At 36.8% G+C, this 20,000-nt stretch overlaps 3 protein-coding genes across 3 annotated transcripts in view; 1 reads left to right on the forward strand and 2 right to left on the reverse strand.

Moving 5' to 3' along the window:
- Positions 1–20,000, reverse strand: part of HOXD11 (homeobox D11) — a 106,753-nt gene that overhangs the window by 10,922 nt on the left and 75,831 nt on the right. The gene's annotated exons all lie outside the window — the stretch shown is intronic.
- Positions 6,070–7,363, reverse strand: HOXD13 (homeobox D13). Its single transcript, XM_083152166.1, has 2 exons — positions 6,715–7,363; positions 6,070–6,320 (listed from the first exon to the last, which is right to left on the reverse strand). The coding sequence occupies exons 1-2, from the start codon at positions 7,361–7,363 to the stop codon at positions 6,070–6,072; spliced, it is 900 nt and encodes a 299-aa protein (XP_083008292.1).
- On the forward strand, positions 13,175–17,734 carry EVX2 (even-skipped homeobox 2). Its single transcript, XM_083154728.1, has 3 exons — positions 13,175–13,963; positions 15,250–15,494; positions 17,088–17,734. Exons 1-3 carry the CDS (start codon positions 13,549–13,551, stop codon positions 17,694–17,696), a joined length of 1,269 nt encoding a protein of 422 aa, XP_083010854.1. The 5' UTR covers positions 13,175–13,548; the 3' UTR covers positions 17,697–17,734.

Below are 20,000 nucleotides of genomic sequence, written 5' to 3' on the forward strand. Positions count from 1 at the left end.
ATATATATAGATAGATAGATAGATAGATAGATAGATAGATAGATGGATAGAAACCATAACCCTTTAAGTTGCTATTTATCCTATAAATGACCGCTCCAGAAATCAAAACAAAAATGTAAGCATAAACTTTTAAATTATGGATGTAATACATTATGACTACATTAAAAAATGAGTAGATATAATACACAATATATGATATGATTGAGGATATTTCAGCGATTACTCGCACAGAATCATGATTGGAAAGCATTACTGAAGGATCAAACAAGTATATAATTATTGAATAAAGTATACCTAAATTGTTTGATAGGTTAAAAATCATTTTCAGATATGTTGTTCTTTAATTCAATGATTGTATTAATACATGAATGGAAAAATATTCTGGTTGTTTGTGCACAAACTGTAATACACATAATATCCAGAAGGTGGCGGAATAATACCACTTTTTGCATTTTCAGGCTAGTTTATAACATGTGATTTTTTCCCCCCTCATCCTGATTATATAAACTTCGATATGCAGTAAAACAAAAAAAATTCTGTTGCCTATAACAATAACGGCGGTGAATAATTATAGGGTAGTATAGTAAATATGTTTATATAACTTAAATGTTCACGAAACAATACTTAGAGGCCGAGAAATAAAAAAAACAACAACATCAGCTTCAATCTAGTCCTGTCTTTTCAAAAGCATGAGAATTGTTGACAAGTGTTTATATATATATATATATATATATATATATATATATATATATATATATATATATATATACACACACACATATATATAAAATGAATAAATATATAAAAGACCCACGTCCTCCAAGGTCAAGTGCCCCAGTTCCTTACAGCGAATGTCTGCTCTGTACCCAGTCTATATATCTTGGGATCCATGATATACGTCCAGCAGTGTTCAGAAGTCAATTCCAAAGAATGAAGTAACGTTTGCTGCCGGTCATTTGTTGATGGTAGAAGAGAAAGCACTGTTTTGTGATGTTGGATTGAACCTCATTTGGGTGGTGTGTGTGTGTGTGTGTGTGTGTGTGTGAGTGGTGGTGGTGGTGGTGGGGGGGGGGGGGGGGGGGGGGGTAGTGCTGCAGATATTCGCATTTATTTCCATTCTCATTTGAATAATCCATTAACATATGCATTCATAACAGTCATTTAGGTTCAACTCAGAATGCTTGATTTATATATACAGTATATAACCTCAAATTGCCATGGGGTGCTCAAACTGACAAAAAAAAAACATTTATTCTTGCAAATTTAATGAAAATGTATGTATATATATATATATATATATATATATATATATATATATGTTGCTTCAAGTATGTATAATTATACGGGGAAAAAACTATTATATTTACACCAAGTGAAATACAGGGAGTTTATTATATAGCTATTATGGAACAAGACCCAGCATGCACTGCGACGCTTTGTGGTTCAACAATAGCTGAAAGTCAACAGGTTGTTTCAGCAAGAACAATGATACGTACTAAAAACTAGTCATTTAAGTGTGTAATTGCCAGATTTTCTAAATGTTTTATGTTTACATGGAATACAAGTGAATGCATCACCAGTGACTCCTCGTATAGTTCTCAGTGCTATAAGCAGACATTTATAAACTTGTGAACTCCGCCAAGTCAAGAAAAACTACAATATACACGGATGTGATGTAGAGATACAGTATGCAAACTGTACTAAAACTACAATATATAAGGATGCGATCTAGAAATACAGGATATACAGTTGTGACTAGAAGTACAGTATATATACTTGTGACTTAGAACTACAATATATATACAATTCTAAACCTGACATTCCAGTATAAACAAATCTGATCTAGAACAGTAATTATCCGTAACACAGAACGACAAAACTCCAGTATATATACAATATATGATATATAATTACATGATATACTGCTGTGAACTTGAACTAGTGTATACAGTTGTGAACTAGATCTACTGATACAATTCTGAATTAGAGCTACAGCATACACAATTTTGACAAAACAACTGCAATAGATAGATAGATATATAGAGAGAGAGAGAGAGAGAGAGAGAGAGAGAGAGATAGAATTCTAACCTAAAACTACATTATGTACATTTCTGAACTAGGACTATACACTTGTGATATTGAACTACAATATATACAATTATAACATAAAACTGCTGAACTGGAATCACAATGTATGCAGTTGTGAACTAGAACTACAGATATATACAAATCTGAATTAGATCTGCAGTAGAAACACCTTTGACATAGAACTATACAATATACTATTCCAACCTATCGCTACATTATATACAACTCTGAACTATTCTATGTATAGTGTATACATTTGTGACATTGAACTGTGAAATGTACAGTTCTAATCTAGAACTACAGTATAAACATTTATAACCTAGAACTCCAGTATATGTAATATTGTGATATTTAACAACATATGCAATTCTAAACTAGTATTACAATACATACATTTCTGAAAAAGAACTAGGATTACAATATACACAACTGTGATCTAGAACAATAGTATGTACATCTGAAGCTAGAACTTCAGTCGTGAATTAGAACTACAATATGTGTACAATATATCTAGTTGTACAATAACTACAGTATATACAATTGTGAACCAGTACTACAGTATAAGCAAGAACCAAAACTATGAAACAGTTTTGCGTTAAAACTACAGCACACACAATTGTAAACTAGAACTACAGCATAAACAGTTGTGAACTAGAGCTACGTCACAAACAATTGTGAACTAGAATTAGTCTATACAATTGTGAACTAGAATTAGTCTATACAATTGTGAACTAGAATTGCAGCATAAAAAATCGTGAACTGTATCACAGTAAATTCAGTTATGACCTAAACCTACAATACACGAACAATATATCCAAATGGAAACAATAACTGCAACATAAACAATTGTGATCTCGAACTACAATGTACTAGAAATACAGTATGTATCGTTCTAAGACATTTTGATATATCATCTAATATATACGATACCGAAATGTATCTCAGTCACATATTTGTTACATAGAACCGAATGGGGATAAGAATGTCCTTATTTGTAAGGAAGGAGTTCTCTGGCACCACGGGCATTGTGAGTGGATACATCAAAAATAATTAATTGTGCACTCGCTTATATCACTTTATAAAGAACACCCAGGTTCATTACCTTTATTTGGAATACGTTTTTGGCAATGATCACAAAAACAAGTGGTACACGGTAAATTAAATGAACATATTTTATGTTCCATGGAGCCCCACGAAGATTGCGACCCTTTGCATGTGCCTAGTTTGGCTGCATAGTAAATAATGAAATATAACAAATGGAAAGGTTTCATTTAATAAAACACAAACTGAACTCTGCGAATTGCTTTATTGTGTAACAATAAACGTGGTCTATAATTAAGGAAAGGCCAACTCATCTGGTATTTCAGAAGCAATGGTATATTGCTCCCCCCCCCCCCCCTTGCTTACAGATACCTGTGCTGCACTTGGAAAATTAGTTTTAGAATCAAATCATTGTTTAATGAGATACAACAGGCAAGTAAACAATATTGCTCCATTGGAAAGTGTATAATTAGTATTTGAAGTAAATAGAACAAACATACAAAAACATAACAAACAAATGATCTACCTATTTAAGTGTACTGGGATCTTTCAACTTAACAATTATCAAAGCACAGAAGGGAAAAATAAAACCGCCTCCAAGCACAGAGCTGTATTTTTTCTTTCATTATCTGGTGAAGTTTATTGCACAAGTGTAGCCGGAGGATAAATACCTCCAAGTAGCTTGTCTCCTGGTCCTAGACACAATGCATGCTTCCCGAAACAAGGTCCCTTCCAGGGACAAGGATATGGAGCTTTTCAGTCTATTTTACAGATTCATAGCAAGTGGCATATATTTTGCTAGTCAATTATAAAACTGTCCCTCCCTTTGTTGTAACACTTATTTTGACTCTGTATTATGCTTTGACCCTCTATTACAAAAGTGAGAACGCTGTGACTTAACAGTCACATGAAACTACGAAACCCATCATGTGATAATGGCTGTAGTTCTTTAATAGTTAAAAAGCCACTGGGTTCATATGAACCAGCATTACTATAATGCCATCTACCTGAATGTAAAGGGCGGAGTCTCTGAAATATAACCATACTAATTCTAGAACAATGATATTCTTCTATACAGCGTTCTAAGGTATTATTACACGAAAAGCAATAACTTAAATACGGTTTTTATTTAAAGCAGAAATTATTTGAAGACCACAAATAGTAAATGTTTCATGTATTCATTTCCAAATACAAAAGACATCACATTATACAAGTGCCATATAAAGTATACCTTAACCCTTTGAGTGCCAAGTGAATTGGTCAAAATAAGGTGTAAAAATTGACAAGCGAACATTTGTATTCATCATCATGGCCTGTAACGTTACCTTATATAGGAAATATACATTTTTGAAGCAACTTTTTTTTTATTTGAATTTATATAACAAATGTGAGTGACGCTGGTATTTTGATACCCGTTTCTGAGCTGTTCACACTGCAGGTGAAACGGCTCCGAACCGTGTAGGATCCTCCTTTTAACACGTGTCAAAATGCCGGTTTTCTGTAACCGGTAAATTGACAATGTAGCTTTCACATTGCAGCTGGAAACGTTTTAAAGCACTAAAAAAACGGCAATATACCGTGTTACAGCTGCAATGTGAAAGGGGTATGAAAAGGGTATTACATTGCACTTTCAAAACGGTATATTGACGTTTTTTTTTCCCATTTTAAAACGTTTAAGGCTGCAATGTGAAAGTGCCAAAGTTGATTTACCGGTTAAAGATAACCGGTATTTCAACACGGTTAAAAAGCCTACACGTTTTAAAGCCGTTTTTTAGGCAGTGTGAATGGCTCTTTAGAGGATATTCTGAACATCCATCGCAGCAATGTTGGCACTCAAAGGGTTAAACACAAGGAAACTGTGAGAGTACCAGCACCATTAAAACTGTTGGCTTGGAATTCATTGTTTTACATTGTCCATACAACTTCTTATCAACCACATTGTGAAGTCAGACAGCTATGATTGTCCGTGTCTTCCTTCAATTATGGAATAAATATCCACAAATGAACACCAAGCGTGGTAATTATATACACCGCCATTTGCACAACGAAGTATCTTAAAAGGAAAACAGTTAAGACAATAAATATTATTCCTGACATTTTTTTTTATAAAAAAATATTTTTTTTTCCATTTAAAATCGCTTTAACAAATATAACGTATTATTGAAGCCTAGGCCATTACATAACTACACGCAAACTGTAAAGTATATCTACAAAATATTAACGTTCTTTTGATGTAAAAAAAAATAAGATTAGAAAAAAAAATACCCAGGTAATCAATCTCATTGATTTTTCCGAGTGCATTAACTATTGCCTTATATGTGTTGGTCAAATTATGATCAGTGACTGTTACAAGTCATATGAACTCATATAGAAATAATGCTTTGGGTTGGATGACGTGGATGATGGAAAAAAAGTATAATGTCCTTGGTGTAAAACAAAACAAATAAACAATTATGTGAGTAAAAATAAAAATGAAAGGCAGTAAATATAGAGCAACGTAATACATGCAATTCTAAGCGTTCCCCAAGATAATAGGGGTATTCTGAATGGTGGTGATGGGGAAGAATTATAATATATTGCTTTTTTATTGTCGACTACAATGTTTCCTGAGACACAACAAATACAGCTTGAAGGCCTTTATAACATTTGTTAACCATCATTTACAAAATATATATATATATATATATATATATATATATATATATATATATATATGTCACAGGGGCTCAACAGCACATTGTCAATTATCGTTGCTTCGGTTAGAGACCAAAAAACAGGGATTTTATTTGGACCCATCAAAAAGAAAGAAAACAAAAGTAACCCAAAATATCTGAGGTCATCGGCAGGCTGGTGCGAGAATCTCCGCAGATACAATACGATGATGCTGTCATCGTTTCCTTGGTTTGCGTTTAAAACTGTACTTAAGAGCTTCATTTAAGATCAGGAGATGTTGTCTTTTAGTTTAGATACTATTTTTTTGTCCTTTACTCTCCTGTTCTGGAACCATATGGTGACCTGTCTCTCAGAAAGGTTGGTGGCTGCTGATATCCTTCGCCTCTTGTCCTTGTTAATGAACTTGTTAATGGCATATTCGTTTTCTAGTTCTTTCAATTGCAGCTTGGTGTAAGGCACTCTCTTCTTCCTCCCACGTCTGTAGACACACATGTCTGGCTGATTTAGTGCTACGTCCCCTAGAGTGATTAAGATAAAAGTTACACTGAGGATTTTAAAAACAAAGTAACAACAACATAAAATATCTATCTGTGGAACCACACATGTTACAGAAGGGGGGTTTATCAAGTTCAATGCCAAACATTCACTGTCAGTTATACAAAATGTAGTGTTTTTTTTCCATTCTACCAGCTAAAATCGTGTTGTCTGTCTCCATAATCGCAGCCTATTCGTGCACAACAGGACATATAATACAGTAGTATAGTTCAAATGCTTAGGATTAACATATCTGTATGGATGTGCACTTTGCTGGCCCTGCAATGTGGAAGTAGGTGTGTTTGCCTAAGTATGGTAGGGGTCCACACAGCACACAAGCTTTCCACAGGCTTTCACACACCATGCTTAAACTCCTACCTGGAAATGACGACTTCCAGAAGTGTGGGGCTTGAGGCTGGTCCTTTGCACAATACACTGGGCTGTTCCACCCGTTAGCGAGAGTCCATGACTGATAACCTTCCATTGAGATGTAGGTCTCATGCCTGGGTTCCCCAGAGCTGAACGTTGACACCATGTCTAGGTATCCAGGGACGTGTTGGTAGGGGTTAGTGTAGCCCTGAAAATAAGATACTTCCTTAGCCCTTGAAGGTACCTCACTGCTGGGAACACTTGTACTGGCCAAACTAGACACGTCCATGTATTTCTCTACTGGGAAACTACCTATAGAGGCATGGCTGGTGGATTTCAGTGGGTTCTGTTGTAGCCCCACACCATGAGACATGCGGCAACTGTAATATCCGTTTCCAAAGTGGTAACCATATCCAAGAGAGGGGGCTGACGGCCCAGATGAAGCTGGGCATGTAGGTCCTTCTTTGGTGGCATCCGAGCGAGAAGAGCCGGACCTCTCAGGGCCAGGGTAGGCTAATCCTGGGACTGTTCTGCTGGACGGAGTGCCAAACACAGCGGGAGAAGAGAGGAAATTCCTGCACTGGTTGCTGGAAGACCCCTCTCCTCCTCTCAGTCCTTCCATTTCCCACTGGTTGCGTTTGCTCAGAGCTTTGCACATCACTCTTTCAATCCAGTGCGGGCATAGTGGAAATTGTTATCCCTCCGAGCAGGTTAGATCATTGTGGTACGTTTATAAAAACTAACTTCAGATTGGGAGGGGTGGGGGGGAGAGTCATTTTACATATCTGTTTGCAGTAACCATGAGGCTGAGCATTGGTCAGTTCCCCCCACGTGGTCTCAGAACGGAATTAAACTCAGCGAGCAATCAACCCACTTGACTGAACTGCAAGAGATTCTGGGTTTTCCAAGTTTTCTTTTTCTTCGTTTCATTTTCTCTATTTCAGCACGCTCCTGGATTCCAGTGATTCATCCGAATAGGGAGATCTCTGATGATCCACCCTGCAGGTGCTGTCCTGCTCCCTGGCTGCTTTCTGACAGTTTTTTTTTTATGTAAAATCTAATAAACACTAACAATCTGTTCACAAAAAAAATGTGTTGCGTAATGAATGTAGCTGTAGACAGAAAAATAATAAAAAATCTGCTTGTGAAAAATGAACTCACAAAATAAAAAAATGATAAACATAACCACACACCCTACACATATGACTAAATAAGCCTTCGAGGCATGTTTCAGAGCCCAAGAACCCGTCTATGTTAGCCAATGCGAACATAAACATAATTATGAAGAACATAAGCCCGCATACCCGTCTAATTAATATGTCAGATAGAACTGAGTGATAACATGGTCAGGAGTTAACTAGCTCCAGGTTGCTACAAAGGATAAGTAGAGAAACACTGCAGATATATTTCTGCAGTTGTCCTCAGTTGGTTGTATTTGAAGCATCACAACTATTTCCAACATTATATAAACGTGAATAAACATACCTGCATATGTAACAGTCTGTGCCTAGGGTGTATTGTAGGACTATTGCATTCCTTCGCTGCTAGAATGAAAGCTTTAATGAAACTTTCAGATTTATTAAGTGAGACGCTACGTCCAATCAGCGATGCCTCGTTATGTTTCTCTGGGCTGATACATAATCTTTAATATCGCCCTGTTCTAAGATTTTCTATTGATTGTCTCTTATGCCAGTGCAATATCCTGTTTGTAGACCTATGTGTGTGTGTGTGTGTGTTTGTTTTGATTTATATTAATATTTTAATAATAAAAATAAAAATATTCAAATACACAAACATGAGCCCAATAGTTGACCCCGACCCCGGGGTATTTGTGAACCTATAATTTTATATGGAAGATAAAAACGTCAGTTTCGTTTAGTTCTACAAGTAGAAACAGAATAGGGATGAGCAGGACATACACAAAAACAATATAGTGTGTGTGTGTGTTCATACACAACAGTAAACACATTCACATCAACAATTAAACAGTAGTTGTAAGTAATAATTAAATACACATGGGTATTAATTGAATGTTCTGTGTTGTGTATTCCTTATGTAACGGTGGATGGTTCATTTCTATATTTCCAGAAAGAAAAACAGCAAAAAACACAAAACCACAGTTCCCATAGTCATGGTTGATGTAATCTGTAAACACAACGACTGAAAATGGACAACGGTTAAAAGAAATCAACTTTCTATTAATATTCCCTATAAATTATGAGCGAGAAAGGAATTATTTTAGAAAGGAATTCTTTCCAGAGTATAAGTCCCAACCAAATGATATCTACTTAGGAGTCGCCTATATATTCATTTAGTCACATATCTTTGTAAGTTAAGAAATAAATAAAGAAAAATAAAGTCTTCTTGCAAACACACAGCTTTGTGTCTTTAAATGTGAATAACTCAGAAAGTAGGATCAATACGTTATTCTAAAACAAACCCCCAAAGCATACATCACAACTCAAACTGTAATGTAAAGAAATGTGTGATGCGAAGGTTATTTAAGGTATACACCTTAACTAAACTATTTAATTATACATATAATAATTTTAGTTATACTGTTTATTTTTATTTTATACATATATTTATATAGAGCTATCCGGTGCATTTTCATGAAATATCGTCCATGGATACAGATGCTCTGGACGTGTCATTCTTAACGTTACAGATATATAAAAATAATTCTGCAACTAATGTAATGATAAACTACAGTATATATGTTATATTCGTACATATAGGAACAATGCCTGGGGGCATCACATGATTTGCTGTGCAATATATGTGTGTGTATATACAACACACACACACACACACACATATATATATATATATATATATATATATATATATATATGTATATCGATAGCTAGAAAGAGAGAGAGGGGAGAGAGAGAGAGAGAGAGAGAGAGAGAGAGAGAGAGAGAGAGAGAGAGAGAGAGATATGGAAGACCAGGTCAGAATGTTTGAAAATGAAATGAAAATATTATCTATATCTAATCTATTATGTATCCTATATTCATTTTGTTCAAAATGTTTTGTAAGATGAGCAGTATTCTGTATTTCTCTATTTTGAAATTGTTATTACTTCATTAGTTCTACATTTTCAGATTTTAAAGACGAATAAAAAAAAACAACGGAAAACAAACTTCAGCAGTCCTCAATAACTCTTTACTGAAACATGAGGATTTGATGATTTACTTATTTATGAATAAAGTACTGGTTATAAGTCAGAAAATAGTTTTGTTTTCATATCATAGCTGCAATGCAAACTACTACCGCTAGATGTCTCTGTATGTATTGAAGTGAATTTTCTAAACTCAAATGGTGTATATGTATGGCCACAAATAAAGTTTTGGTTAACGTACGGAGGAAAGGAATGTATATAACTAAAATGTTTATCAATGTTAACAGAGTACTTTAAGTGTTCTAATTACAACGTATGCATAGGGGGAATAACCCACTATTTAGACCTCCTTCGTTTTTGTAAGCATTTCTTTTGGTGGTTTTCAGCAATGTAAACAAGTCTCTACGCAGACTCCACTCAAATGTTCTACAGTCAAGGACAAAGTGACACTTTGACAGGCATTTATGACTGCACAATTGAATTCTTCATGCACCGAAACAAGTGTATATAAACAAACTAGACATACAAAGAAGCTTTGCTCGTTCCAAGACTGCACAGTGTAGTTGTCTGTAATACATGACATATTTTAGTAAAAAAAGGTGTTTTGTTCTGGAGCATCATTGTATATCATTTAGGATTTATTATTTGCCATAACAAATGGGCTTTCACAACTACACCTTCAAACACCTGTAGTTTCCATAGAACAAATATTTAGCATTCATCTCTGGAAGTCACCTGAGGAAGTAAATGGTCCTCTTAAGTTGAAGCATCTTAAGTAATAGGTGTGTGTTTATCAAAGCTTGGTAAGAGATACAATTGTGAGAGATAAAGTACCAACCAATCAACTCCTCTCATTCTCAAACAAGCCGCTCACATGTAAATTAAGAGTTTATTTATTGGTTATCTTAGAATTGTATCTCTCTTCACGATTTGATAAATATCCCCTTAGATTTGTGCTACCCATTATTGCCACACTTTTTTATTAACATGAACATCTGTAAGGCTTTGTTATAAACCAACATTTCTAATGTCATATCACTTCTGAAATGAGTGTCTGCTTAGTAAAAATAATGGGGGGAAAAATCTTTGAATACATGCTACTTATGCCACAATTATAGTTTTCATAGTTTTCAAATGACCTTGCATTAAATATAGTATGGTAATATATATTATGGCGTGTGTGTGTGTGTGTCTGTGTCTGTGTGTATGTATGTAAATACATACATACATACTTTATTTATTAACAGTTTCTTATATTCCGCAGCGTTTTACACAGTATAGTTGAACACTCACATCAGTCCCTGCCCCAGTGGAGCTTACAATCTATATTCCCTACCACATGTCCATACACACATTCATTATAGGGTTATTTTTTTGTTGGGAGCCAATTAGCCTACCAGTATATTTTTGGATGGTGGGAGGAAACCGGAGTACCCGGAGGAAACCCACGCAAGCACGGGGAGAATATACAAACTCCACACAGTTAGAGCCATTGTGGGAATCGAACCCATGACCTCAGTGCTGTGAGGCACTGAGGCATGCATGCATACATACATACATACATACATACATACATAAACACTTTAATGTGTGGCCTCATGATGTGCCCGGATTTAATCGGGGGGTTTATTATGTTCAGAGAACAAAGGACACTTGCCTTCAGATTCACAGTGAGATCTACAAATAATCTATACACTATAATCTTTCACATAAGAGCAACTAGCTGTTGTATTATAACACAATTACCTTCATCTAAAATAAATAATAAATACTGAAAAGTAATGAACCACAAATACGACTTAAACAGATGTCATAGCAACCAATGATCAATCAGCTGTCTACTGTCTTCTAAAATAGCGGCGATTCAATTGGTTGCTATAGGTACATGACCAGATTTTTTTTCTTGTATTATATTATGAACTTCATTCTAAACAGCAACTTGGGGGTCTCTGCCTATTCTTAAACTACAAGTCCCAGAAAGCATTGCCTCTGATGATCACCCTGAGCAGGCCCTAACAGCTGGCAGGCCACATGACGCTAACCTCATTATTATTCAGATATACTTGACAAACGGCCTGTCACACTGTCAGACATATATTTATATTTTCTTACCATTTTTTTCTGTACAACTGTACTGTAATACAATGTGGATGCATATACAAATCTCAATACGTGTGATTTAATTTCAAACGCAAACGTGTTGCCCAGAAAGCGAACGAATAAACTAGTTCATCGTAGGTAATAGTTTATATCCTAAGAAAGTCCTCACATTTTCTGACGCTGACAGCAATACTTCAAACCCAACTGAAGGGGGCGCCAAACGACAGCGATAGGATAGTTGGTGTCTTCCTTTTAAGTCATCAGACAGTGGAAATTAAATATGACTCAAGTGGCTCCTTCAGCAACAATAATCTCAGTTCTCCAGGATCTGGAACGACTGACGGCTGGATTTTCTGGGATAGCCATGTATTTTTACTTAAACTGCTGTCATCCAAGGCATTAAGAAACATCACCCTGTATTCTTATGCCTGTTCTATACTATAGAAGGAAAACACAAAACCATTTTACATCTACTTCTTCAAAAGTTGACATAATCAAGCTGTAATCTGAAAGAAAAAATGATGATATGTATTGATCCTGGGTAGAAAGTAATTCATACAAATTGACCCAAACCATCATTAGTTCTCTGATCATCTTCCTATCAATGTCTACTCATTTGTTTAACAAGACCCCTTTGTTACCAATTAGAACGACAGATAATGCATAGATTTACTTGAAAGCCTATTTATTTTTGTATTAACAAAACCCCCAGAAAAAAAACTGCTATTAGTAACTTCCAACGATTCCAGAAAAATGATTGACCAGATATGATTATGCTTATATTGCACAACAGACAGGATGCTTCCCTCCATGTAAAATATAAAAAGACACATTTACTGTAAAATGAAATAAACAGACACTGACACATATTGTAAACAATAACAATATATACCTTATGATTGAATACAACACCTATTAGGTAGAAATGAGATCCCAATACTCTTGTTTCATTGATTCTGTTTTTATTAAGGATGAAAATATGTATTTTTTTGTTTTGTTTTGCAATAATGCAGATTTACTCATCGAGAAAAGAATAAAAAAAGAGAAAGGGAAAAAGCCAATATCATTATAACCTAAAAGCCAACGAAACAAAAATCAGCATAATGATGCCCCTAAATGAACGGGAAATGTTGCTTAGTTCGTTGTATTAATCAGACTGTCAATTTCACCCCCCAGAGGCCAAACCCCACAGCAATTGAAGCGAGATCTGATCAGGAGCGCAACCGCTCATTCCCTGTCTCTCTCTCTACCTGGATATATTTGTCTGCTCAGTACACGCCTTCACTGCCCAAGTGACAGGAGCCTGTATTTATTTGCTTATAAAACTGTTACAATAAATGATTATTCAACAGCGTCATTCATACCTTAATGACGAGCCCTAGTTTTTGATGAATGACATTTCTGGCTGGGAAGGATGCATGGGTCATTTTGACCAGTCATTCCATCGCTTTGGCATACCACAATTTTTACGCAACGCTAAAAAAAGAAGATATTAGAGACACTGCCAGGCTAAATGTGAATTGGCCCCTGCTGCAGGCAGATCATCATTACTAGAGAACCAACCCTTCTACTTTGACTTTTTTTTTTCTCTCTCTCTCTCTCCTCTTCACAAAGCTGAGATGATGGAAAGGATAAGAAAAGAGATGATTCTCATGGAAAGAGGGTTGCACAGCCCAACCACAGGCAAAAGGCTGTCCAATTTATCCGACTCAGCTGGGAATGCAGTGTTAGAGGCCTTGGAAAATGCACATCACACCGCCCGCTTGAGTCCCAGGCTAACTTCTTCCTCCATGCATGGATCTATAGGGGAGCTACCTAGCAAAGGCAGATTTGAAATTGACAGTTTGTTCAGCATCCCTCATCCCAACGGTGAGAGCAACAACGGCTCAGACATCTCCGTGTGTGACAGAGGGAAGAAGTATTCGGAAGTTGCTTCGGACGCAGATATGAGCAGTGATGTAGAGGTGGGGTGCTCATCCCTGCGCTCCCCGAACAGCCTGAATGGCAGCCAGCTAAAGGACAGCATCAACAAAGGTACGTCTTTATATCTCAGGGACGATTGTTTGGTTTATAATCTTATAGATACAAGTAACAAAATCAAGGTGACAGCACGTTCTAGTTTGCTGCCAAGCAATATCAGCGTGTAGGGTACACAGCCCCTAGGCAATGCCACATGGTGCCAAAATACAATCATATTTATAGATTACATGTAAATCATTATTGTTCTTCATTGGGAGTGATGATGTGAGATACGTGAATACCAATTGAAGAAAAATAAATATTCTAAAATATAAATACACTTTCAGTTGGTGGATAATATTACTCGTCTACTACTACTGAAGCCCTTTCATAATACTGAAACATGAAACGAGAGACCCCCATAATACTTTTAATTTGAATTTTTCCTTGCAATATTCAATGAGACATTAATAACTTGGATACAAACTGTAATAAGGACGGATGTGTTTTTCTTCACGATCTATGATTCAGTAGTACATTATTATTAATCTCACATGAGTATTAACACCAAACTGAAATATTGATGTCACAATTTCGAGCAAAGACATGGATTGTGAGGATACAAAGTAGAAATGACTATTTTCTCCTAATGCATTAAACTAATGCATTAAATAACTAAATATTAGTTAGTACAGTCTGTATTATTATATATTTAAAAATACACCCCAAATGTATCATTGTGTTCCATAAATATAGTTTATGTGTCTGTATTGTTGTTTATATAGCTGTTTCCCATATAGACAAATCCATATACAGCAATATTTACTTCTTATATGCAATTATACATATAAGCTGGACATTTTATGTCTATTTATCAGAAGAGACATTTAGGTTCAATAAACCCGAGTAGAAAATGAGAGCTATAAACACATGTCAATATTTTATTAACGATGAGTTTTGTATGAAAGTACACAAGGGCTTATTCAAATCAGGTGTACAGTGTTATTGTGATAGTAAAAGACACCGTAGAAAACTGTGTAATGTTTATTGATGTTTATAAAGTGCAAAACATTTCATGGAAATGTTTTACATCAATACAGACCTCCGAATCAAATGTAAAGTGGAGGCTAGTTGCTATTGTTATATTACTAAATATAATATACAGCAAATTCTGCATTTGTTTGTGCACATCTGCTTGTACATTATATTTGTGCATTTCCTTATTTTTTTTTTTTTGCACGAGTTCTGAAAAGTCAATGTTTCAGCACCCATAGAGGTTAGCTGGGCTGTGCAATGTTTCTACCACGTCTTTATTTATCTGTATAACTGACAAAGTCTTTTCCTGCTTGTGTGTGTGGCAGCAGACAGTGGCTCAGTGGCCAGTACCACCAGCTCCTCTGCAAATTCTGGATTAGGCAGCCTCAATAGCAGTAATCCCGTGGGGAGCTCCAGCTCAGCTGCTGACCAGGTGCGTCGATACAGGACAGCATTCACCAGAGAGCAGATAGCCAGGTTGGAGAAGGAGTTCTACCGAGAGAATTATGTGTCACGGCCTCGGAGATGTGAGCTAGCAGCTGCGCTCAACCTTCCAGAGACAACCATCAAGGTAAGAGACGTGGGGAGGACCACCTTGCACTTTGTGTGCCCCACTGTATCACAGTAACAGGTACAGACGCCGCTGTTATATTAGCAATACAAAGCTAAATTCCACATCTGAACAATAAGCAGCTCCATAGTCATTCGTACAACATCTTTTAGGAATTGATGGATTCGGGTATTGTAAAATTACATCTAATATATATATATATATATATATATATATATATATATATATATATATATATATATATATATATATATATATAATATAATATATACACAGCAGTAAATCTAATATACTGAGTATACCGTAATATATGAATTATATAATGTAATGGTCAAGGTCGATCATTAGTTCCAGTTACTATGTATTATTTCAAACATTGTGATCGACTGTACTCACACGTATACTGCAGCGTGTGCCAATAAGCCCGCACTATGCGCTCAGAAATGATACAATATTATGGCTAACATATGGCTGGCGACAAAAGCTGATTAATGGATACGATGTAAAAACAATGTCAGCGATGTGTTTCAGAACAGAGCAATCTTGTATTGTTACTCCGCATAAAAAAAAAAGATGCAAGCACATCTCAATTTTAAAGTTGCATTCTTGTTATTCTTCCTATATTTTAATAAGCACTGTCCGTGTTACTAAAAACGCAGTGACACATGAAAATACATGTCTGATTGACACAATTTCCTATTATTAAATAGATACAACGATCGGCGATTTTTTTTCCCTTTTATCGCCTATTCAAGCAAATGAAATATGACTTTCTGCTGATAAATGTGAAATGATCAAATATTTTCTCGTTGGCGACAAGTGAACACTAATTAGCTTTCCACACTGCACTGAGAATTCTTTACTATATAATGTTATAAGCAAGATACCTTTTATTACACATTTCCAGTCATCAACTAGGGGGTCATATTAACTAAGCAGTGGATTAATTAAAAAAAACACAGATATTTAGACTGCCAGATACAAATGAGCAATGATACTTAATGCAAAACAAGGCTGCATGTAAATGACTATTATTGCCCTTTTAAGATCGGTCAAGCGCAATCTGAAAAAATGAGGGTTTTGAGAAGCCACTGCTTAGAACATATGCCCTCAACCTGTACAGCAACACCTATTTGCTTGCTTACCGTATACAAGCCATATATGTATTTAACTATGTGTGGGTGTATATGAAATATATGACAAGATGGGCTGTGGAAGCAGATTATTAATGAATAGTGTGTAAGGAGACCGCAGTGTGCTTCCTGGGTTTGAAAGGCAAGTGTTAGCAACATGTAAAGTTTAATATAGCAAAGTGTGATGTAAACTACAAGAACCCTGTGCCACACACCATACTGAAGAGACGTCCAGCAGTCTCCCATTTCAGAAGGCCCAAGAATGATTGACAGTTCTTCTCCACAATATCAGTATTTTTATTTGCACCCACAAAAACTATCTTTGACCACTTTAATTTGCTGGTGTAATAGGTGAGAGGTAATATTGGCAAACCACCATCCCTGCCTAACATACTGTGTATTATAGACCTGTTGTTATATGCAGGGAAAGGTGTCATCATCCTGTTCTCTTCTCCTCCAGGTGTGGTTCCAGAACCGCCGGATGAAGGACAAGAGGCAGCGCTTGGCCATGTCCTGGCCCCATCCCGCGGACCCCAGCTTCTACACCTACATGATGACGCACGCTGCGGCCACGGGCAGCCTTCCTTACCCCTTCCACTCCCACGTGCCACTGCACTACTACCCCCACGTCGGGGTGACCGCAGCAGCGGCGGCCGCGGCAGCCTCCGGGGCGGCGGCCGCCTCACCGTTTGCCACCTCCATGCGACCCCTGGACACCTTCCGCGCCCTTTCGCACCCCTACTCCAGGCCGGAACTACTTTGCAGCTTCAGGCACCCGGGTTTATACCAGTCCCCCGCCGGGATCAATAGCACGGCCGCAGCAGCAGCCGCCGCGGCAGCCGCGGCCGCAGCAGCCGCCCCTGGATCCGCTCCCTGCTCCTGCCTGAGTTGTCACAGCAATCAGACGGCGTCGGCCCTGGGATCGGCCAGCAGGGGCTCGGAATTCAATTGCACCGCGGCCTCCCAGAGGTCGGAGAGCAGCTTTCTCCCGTATTCGGCGGCTGTGCTCAGCAAAACCTCGGTCACCCCGGTGCCTGAGCAGAGGGAGGAGAGCCCTTTGACTAGATAACTGTGGCCCTGACACAGGAACAGTCCACCCCCCACCCCCACCCCCCCAATACCTTCACTGACCCGAGCAGAGAGGACTGGTCGTATGTCAGCCATCAACAACAAACAAGGGCGATTTTATTCATTTTATTTCCATTTTTTTTAATTTAAAAAAACTAAACAGAAAAAATCCCCTCTGCTCCCAAGTTGCTCCAAACTCCATAATTACACATCAGCTACTGTACAATGGAAGGGACATTTACCTGCACAGGAAATGGTACTGGGCACATTTATCTGTACTACAATATGAAGAGTCACACCACAAATACCTATATTTGTTGGAAATGGTTCCAAATGATGTTGTTGTTTTTTGTCCGCTGAGGATTCTATTTACATTTTTTTTACTTCGGTTGAGTTTTTTTTATGTTGTTATTATGTTGTGTATTATTTACTATTGGCCTTATTCTTTAGGCTGGTCGCTAGATTTATCAAACTTTACATTACTTTGATTCATTACTTTGTATCTGGAAAATACTTGAATCTTGAGATAAGGCATCACAGCATTAAAGTGGGGCGTATGATTTTTTATTATTTTTTATTTTTTTATTTCAAAGTTTTACCTAGGCACCATGATTAATTATATCCCACAGTAACACGAGGTGTATTCGCTCTGTTACCATTGGGTAACACAAATTTGCTTTCTCAAACCCCAGTTCCTGCAGGGAGTTCCCTGAACTTTGAAAAGCACATCACAAACTAGCAGTGTTATTGCCATGTCAATTCTGATGCTAATAATGTGTAGATTATGACGAAAATTGCCAATCATGTTCTCTGATGGACCTCCTTTGAATGTAGAATTGGAGGAAAGTTCCCCGCATGGAGACCTGCTGTCAAGTACTAACAACCCGCTAAGGGAAGTCATTAGGAGAGACAGATATGAGGCTTGGTACATAAAACATTGTTCTTGGTGCATAGGATCTATGTTATTTAATGCTATATCTGTTACCTGAAGCGATTCCGCTGAAAGAAAACCCAGTTCCTATCATCAAAATTGGCCATTTTCATTTTGGATGCTCGGACACCCTGGGCAGACTTTTCTCCTTAAAGTTGATATTCCACTAGTGTGAACAGCCTCATTAAATCAAACCTACATATTTCCATAATGCTCCCCGCAGAGACACTTCACTCCTCACATAATGAGATCTTCTCAAGGGCTGGAGCAGTTGGAAGGAACTTGCAGTTGCATGTTAAGGCCCAAAGCGAATCTATTTATATATCTGTGTGCATCATGTGGGCTACTGCTGCTGCTGCAAAACACCTTAAATGTCTCACACACAATAGACACACACACACACACACACACACACACACACACATATATACACACACACATATATATATAAAATTGGAAGTAACGTTCCTGTTCCTTTGCGATGTGCTTTTCAGTCCAAAGTGTGTATGTGTGATATCTCTCACAAATTGTCAATGTGTGACAATTGTTTCGTAGATATATATATCACGAAACAATTGTCACACATTGACAATTTGTGAATATATATATATATATCACACCTGTGTGTACAGTATATAGCTAAATATCTATATTACACGCACTCTATTTACTAATTAGAATGTCTATGGACACACTACCTTTTTCTAGAATAAGCCTTGAAACGACACTGGAGGGCCCCCCCCCCCCCCCCCACTGCCCCCTCTATTCCACTATTTAGAACAAGCATTCAGGTCTGGAAATAAATATTGTTACCTGTTATTTTATTATTATTATTATTATTATTATTATTATTTTTAGTATGATTTTTTTTTTAGCAGGGAGACTACAAACATGTCTTGAAAAGACCCTTAAGTATGTTTTACTTGAAGGAATTTTTCTTTTTTAAATCAAAGTATCTGTGATACGCCGATGTAATGTTACGACCTGTCAATCAAAATCTACTTTATGTCGTTAATTGTATAATTTATGGATTGGGGGAAAGTCAGTCACTGTTTATGCAACACACGCATTTTCCGTCTTTCAACTGATCGCTTTCCACGGATGTACATCATTTATTTTTTTGGGCAATAATGTTTACAGGTTCGGTCGTGATTATGTTACTGATCAGAGCGATTGTTAGTAAGATTGACAAAAAATTGTATTTATGTTGGGTCAATTGGACCCTCATGTATGTATATATGCATCTGTATATAACGCGTATTTTCAATTCGGTGTCTGTAAGTATTCACTGTAAAATATTTAAAAAAAAATGTGCAATAAGGACTAAAAAAGCTTTGTAAATTATGTTATTTATTGTGTTTGGTGATGAAAAAT

Source organism: Crinia signifera, chromosome 7 (assembly GCF_055691185.1).
Source record: "Crinia signifera chromosome 7, ASM5569118v1, whole genome shotgun sequence".
Classification (NCBI taxonomy): Eukaryota; Metazoa; Chordata; class Amphibia; order Anura; family Myobatrachidae; genus Crinia; species Crinia signifera.